Source organism: Ischnura elegans, chromosome 8 (genome assembly GCF_921293095.1).
Source record: "Ischnura elegans chromosome 8, ioIscEleg1.1, whole genome shotgun sequence".
In the NCBI taxonomy this organism is placed as follows: Eukaryota; Metazoa; Arthropoda; class Insecta; order Odonata; family Coenagrionidae; genus Ischnura; species Ischnura elegans.
Window position 1 is genome coordinate 91,304,634 of NC_060253.1, and position 6,535 is coordinate 91,311,168.

The window sequence follows — 6,535 nt, forward strand, 5'->3', positions numbered from 1 at the left end:
AACAAGTAAATGTGTTACGATTACTTTTATTTATTGTTTTCGAAGAAGTTATCAACAAAACTTTATCAATATGTTATTTTTGCTTTATATTTGCATTTTTGATGGATGGTCTAGCCTGTCTAGATGGTCTGCCATATGTGCCGCTGGCTATAATTCCTGGTGGTTGAATATGGACTTGAAAATTTGTACTTAAATTTAGTATTGCTTTTTCAATGTACGATAAACTAAATATTACTACTGAGTACTAAGCTGGGTAAATTTCAGTCGCACTGGGTTAGGATTGGAGATGACACTCAGATTAGGTTTTTCAATCCACCCATTTTTTCTTTTCAGGAAGGAGCTGGCATCTGGCTTTCATATATTTGCATCCTCCTAGTCATTTCTTTTGTCGTTCTGTTCGCTACTGGTCCTGGATCAATACCGTGGTTCATGGTATCCGAACTTTTCAACCAATCTGCAAGGCCTGCTGCCACTAGCTTTGCTGTTGCCATAAACTGGACTGCTAACTTCATCGTTGGACTGGCTTTCTTACCTTTGCAGGTAATAAAATAATCACTTTTGGTGATTCTAGCGATACCTAGGTCATCAAAACGGTTTTTGGGAATATGCCTACCAAGTAAATATTTATTTCATTGACGTGGTTCAGGAAATTTTCATGTGAAAAATAAAATCATTTAAATGATAGCTTAAAGCTCACTGAGATATAGACGGAGAAAAAGGGGAGAACGTATTCTAGTCTGATTGCTTTTTAAATTATAACCCACTCATTTTTTTATGGGATATTTTCATTTCTGCTGCTTATTTTCCCTGAAATCTATAAATTTTATCATATTTTCAGCAAACTTAAGTTTAAAAGAAAGGAGATTCTCGTCGAATGTCTTTTAAAATTGCAAGCCATATTTTTAAAGCCATTTTTGTTTTTTGCCATTATTTTTCCTAAAACTTAATTTTTAGAAATATTTAGCAAATTTCATTTTGAAATTGGCCGATTTTGACATGACTGCCTTTAAAATTTCTAGTTATGAAATAATACGTAAATATATACGAAAAACTTGTCAATAGACTTACGGTATGAACTTGAAATAACCAAATTTGTAGATTTTATACTTCTAAACATCTTCATGCATCTGAAGAAATAGCAAGGTTAGATTTTCAAATTTGAGGTACAGGGAAGTGTTAACTACATACAGGGTATTCGGAAATTCACTGATACGCTACCGTGAAGGTTATATAGAAAGTTATTCGTAACAACAAATTGCCAAAAAACAATTTTGCCCAATTGCACCATTTCCGAGCAAATCGCGATTGAAACTAGCCAATCAGAGCGCAGTGCGGTTTATTATAAACGTTCTGAAAGAGGTGGTGTTGTCGAATCGAAAGCGATTTCAAAGCACGAGTCAGGTAAAAGGAAAAGGTTGAATTTTACTCTCGAACCAATTCAAACATCGATGTTTCAGTGGCGCAAGCGTTAAGAAGCGAGACTTCCAGTCGAAGGTTTTTGGTTCAAATGGCGCTCGTTGTTCCAATGGGTTCGAACTGGGTAAATTTTTTTAAGTAACTTGTCTTTAAGAATATCTTACTCTATAACGTCCATTGTAGCGTATCAGTGAATTACTGGCCAACGTGTATGCTGACAATTATGAGAAAGTGTAAATAGTTCACTGTGAAAAAAGAGTTCCCTTTCAACCCAGGAAGAGATACTTATTTGGAACGGAGACTATAATTTGGACTAGTAAACAAAATTTGAGGAATAATAGTAAAATTTCAGCGTCGGCATGGCCAAAAATCGATGCAAAAATAAATCTTCAGTGTTCGAATCGAAACAAACCGGTTGAAAGGTAAAGCACGCAATCTCATCTCACCGTTAAGCAGGGATGGCAAAAGAAACTAAGCGAAAGTCAAAAGCAGTCAAATTTCAATAGTTTCGTTCCCAGGAGCAAAATGTAGAAACGAAACCGATTTTAACCCGGGGAGCTAAACTCAGGGTCAAAACGAAATCGGAGTCAAAAATACTTCGGGTCGAAACTAAACTAAAACTCTGGGACGAAACGAAACGTAGATAATATTTCGCACCGAAGGGACCACGCTCTTCACCTTCGAACAGTTTAGTTTCGACGCTCACACCGAGTAGGAAGTATGGTTGAATGAAGTAGAGGTTCGGCCTACCGCCGTTAGATGCACGGGGCACTCATATTTTACCACTATGAGGAGAACGGTGAACACAAACTGGCCATTTGATTTTTAAGCTCGATGTTTTAACCTCTATACTCTGTCATTAAATGGGTCGAAACTATTCCCTATCATCCTTCTCCACTCCACTTCTGGGATCGAAACTTAACTATGAGCAGCGGAGTTTCGATTAATTTAGTTTCGCTCCTGGGAGTAAAGTTTCGTCACGGGTCGAAACAAAACTCCTTAGTGATTTTAATTTCGCGCGGGAACGAAACTAAACTTAGGCCTCGTATTTTCGTTTCTCCTGGTCGAAACGAAACAACCAGCGAGTATGGTATGCATAACTCCATGGGGGAAATCCAAATAACCTACTCGTAATTAATGAAAGAGACAATTTTCATTCCTTGCTGTAGTCAGGGATAAAATTATGCAGAAAAGTTATTTTTTTGGCTTGAGTTCAAATTTTATGAGTGTCGATTTGTAATTTGCATTCAAAATCGATTTACAGCTACAACTATATAATTTTACAAGTTTTCCGATTTTATTACTCACAAGAGTTCGCTAAAGGATACAGTTTTCAAAACAAAGTAGCTACATATTCCGAGCATCTTTTATTTTTTTGAAATTGTACCCATGACGTTAAAATTCAAAACATCCATAGCCTATTCTGTCTTGCCTGCATTTAAATTGCATTGCATTCAAATATATATATATATGCACTGCTGTTTTTTATTGGAAAGGGTGGAATTTGGTGGGACAAAAACATCAGACTAATCTTCCCAATAATCTGTTCATTTTTAGAAATATTAAGAAAATTTAATTTTAAATTATTTAAATAAATAAAAGATCGTAGCACTTTTCCACAAATTGTTTTACTGCGTACAACGCGTTTCGGCTCACTGAGCCGAAATTACTTGTCCAAAGAAAGAGAGGTCTTGTACTAGATGATGGCTCAGTGAGCCGAAACGCGTTGGACGCAGTAAAAAAATTTGTGGAAAAGTGCTATACGATCTTTTATTTATTTGAATATGTCTAACTTCCACCAATTGAAGCCTGAATCTGTTGATCTTAATTTGAAATTGGCCAATTATGATAAGACTGCTTTTAAAATCGCTATTTATCAAATAATTTGTAAATATATATGAAAAACTTGTCAACGACTGACGGTATGATCTTGAAATATCCACACATGTAGATATTATGCTTCTTAACATAGCCTATTATTTAATCGGCGGAATGTCTAATTATGTAATTTTGTCTGTTTTTCAGGAAGTCATGGGAGGATACGTCTTTATCATCTTTACAATCTTTCTCCTTTTGTTCGTCCTGTTTATTTATAAGAAGGTTCCTGAAACTAAGAATAAGACCATGGAAGAGATTTCCTCCATGTTCCGCCAAAGATCTTACCAGTGAGAGAAAGATACCAAAGAGGGAATCAAACCTGATTTTACAAATTTCACATCACCATCAGCTTTTTAAGTTACTGTGTGTCGATGGGTGTGTTTGATGTAGAAGGCACACTTCACCAAACATTTCAGAGGAGAAGAAGGTTAGGTTTACACAAAAACCCAGTTAGGAGAAAGGAATGGATAAGACTGCAAGCGAGTACCAGGAAAAGAGCTCCTCGAACAAGGATATAAACTGGGTAATGTGTTTTTAAAGTGTTTTAAATAAATGTGTTTTTATGTAAATACATGTGGTCATGCATCAAGTTCGTGTTGGAAGAGAAGCTGATATTTTTCTCAGTCACTCAGAAAAAAAACCCAAAATAATTATTGATTCCATGAAATCGAAAGAGTAGTTAAAATACAAGATATGCAATGCAAAAATGTTGTGACTGTTTAAAAAAAATGAATGGATATTCCTTCAAAAAATGTTATGACTGTATTTTGTTATTGTTTGTAAGACTGGCCACAGTCCGTTGTGTGATGCTAAGTTGCACTTTGGAGATAAGTCTGCACTATAGGCTTGAATGTACGTCAACTCGACCAGGCTGACTTGCATCAAAATGAATCTGCAGCCATGACGACTGCTTGTTTAATCAGTATGCCTTGTGAAGTGTCCTTGCATTTCTTTGTGGCATCTGATCTCTATTGCTGATGGCAATTTTTCATGTTCCATGTGTCATAACCCCAAGCTCTCTAATGTCATAAAGAGCTCGCTAAAAACATCTAAATGTGTCATGTCAATATAATGGCTGCATTTATTTATTGGGGTGTCTGTATATGTGTAAGAAATCACAACAGTTGTATGTTGCGATTTTCATCAAGGAAACCAATTTTTCATAAATATAGATTTTGTCCGATTTTAAATTTCATTTGTATAAAAAATAGGCTCATTGCAAACCATTAAAGTGCCACTGGTTACGTTTTAGCACATTCAAGGCTGACAACTCTCCAATTCAGGGGCTAAATCTTATAGCATCGAAAAATAATATATTCTAAGAAGAAAATTGAAGGCATTGAAGCGGAAAAAATATATTTTGGCGCACTCATTTTGGCCATGACTCATGTATAGCATCATAGGCAGTGCTGTTTATACATTCTGGAGATGTTTGTTGGGAACTTGCAGGAACAGACGGTGTAATTTTATCAATTGCAGAGTAGAAAAATTATGAGCCAGGGAATTCTAAATCCTGGGGCCCATTGATTTTAAACTGATGACAGGTTTATTAGATTTCTCTTGTGGAGAATGAATTATAATTGTACAGGTATATTTTTCACGCATTCAAACATAGCGTCATATTTTCACCACACATTTAGGTCCATCTGGGACATCATTTTCCTCATTTTAGCAGTTACATTCATTACATTCTTTCCTCTTTGAAACTGCATGAATAATTCAAAGAAAGTAACAGCGCAACAACATAATTAGTTAGGTTGACATAGTGATGATAATACTCAAACCTTATTTAGTTTCCTACATATTTGAAAAACCAGGGGAGGCTAAAGACTTTGGGGAGTACGATCTCTTCGCTTTGGGTCTAATATCATACAAAATTCCTGCCATTTCAGGGGAAGCAGTACTTGGCCACGTGAACTGGAGGCTTAAGCCACATTAAAATTAAAGGTAGTTGCTCTTTTCCACAACAATTTAATGTGTACGACGCATTTTGGCCCACAGAGATATCGTCTGATACAAGATCTTGTACCGGATGATGGATCAAGGGTCTTGTACCATATGATGGCGCTGTGAGCCGATACGCATCTTACGCCTTAAATTATTGCAGAACTGCCTTTGCAACTTTGCAACTGCCTTTAATTTCAACATGTCGAACTTCCACTATATCACGCCTAAATCAGTTGAACTTATTTGACTTAAGCCATACCCAGGCTTCCCTGAAAATTTGGGATTAATTTTATAGTAAAAGCAGATAAATCAGAGGAGATATTTTTCAAAATAAATGGGGCTAGGGAAATGAAATTTTAAAGCTTCTCCTGCCAAAGGTTTTTCAGTAGGTAGAAAAAAACATGCCTCTAGGGTATGGGCACCAGGATCGTACCATAAAGTGAACCAGAGAAATTCCACGACGACTCCAGACGATTTCCACAAATGATGACTCTCCCTTTTAGCCCCCATGAGTCATGCAGTACAAACGCAATCCAGTTTGCTACTTCCCTTTGCATTCGACATGACTCGAATCGTCCTTGAGAAAATGTGCTTAATTAGTAATTTTCACCCTGGAATCTCACAATATCTGGAATCTCAAAATATCAGGATAATATTTTGTACAAAATCTATGTCCCTAAAGTTGTGAATGTAAACACATTGTTTTTTATCTTCAATTGGAAGATTTTTAAAGTATTATTTATTTACACTTTTGATATTTTGTGTATGCTGTGAATGCATGGTTGCAGATATGTTATTACTGTGGTGCTAATGAGTGATAGTACAGTGTATATAATGTAGTGATTGTAATGGAAGTACTGTTTTAATACACAAGTAAATACCATTTGCTTGATTTAATTTATTCATCTCCCGAAGAAGATTTTCACTTAACCTTATTTATCCACAGTGACCTGATTTATAGTGATAGCAGAATATATATTTCTCATTAATAGAGACTTGCATAGGTATGTCTAAAATATATGGCATGTGTGGAAAAAATAAATGCAGTGTTTAAAATGCAAACTTTATCATCATAGTGACTTACAAATCCATGTTTAACAAAGGTATTTTGACGATTAAGATAGTTAAGTGATATCAATAGACATATTCGTTTTCCCTTCATTCAATATTGTCTCATTTGATTTCATGACCATATCTGTCAGTGCAGTCTTTTTCACCACAAGATGTTTCTCGGCATAAAATGTCATTCCATCAGTGTACCCAAGGACAAAATACAACTTGGACGGCTTTTTTC

The 6,535-nt window shown here is 35.7% G+C and overlaps 1 protein-coding gene across 5 annotated transcripts in view; it reads left to right on the forward strand.

The window, feature by feature from the left end:
* The window catches only part of LOC124164511 (solute carrier family 2, facilitated glucose transporter member 1-like), a 183,993-nt gene extending 177,869 nt beyond the window's left edge, over positions 1–6,124 (forward strand). For all 5 annotated transcript variants that reach the window (XM_046541852.1, XM_046541853.1, XM_046541855.1 and 2 more), the window contains 2 exons: positions 334–540; positions 3,442–6,124. In XM_046541852.1, the coding sequence (XP_046397808.1) occupies positions 334–540; positions 3,442–3,585 (351 nt within the window). In that variant the 3' untranslated portion in view covers positions 3,586–6,124. The remainder of the gene's footprint in view (positions 1–333; positions 541–3,441) is intronic.
* The last annotated feature ends 411 nt before the right edge of the window (positions 6,125–6,535 follow it).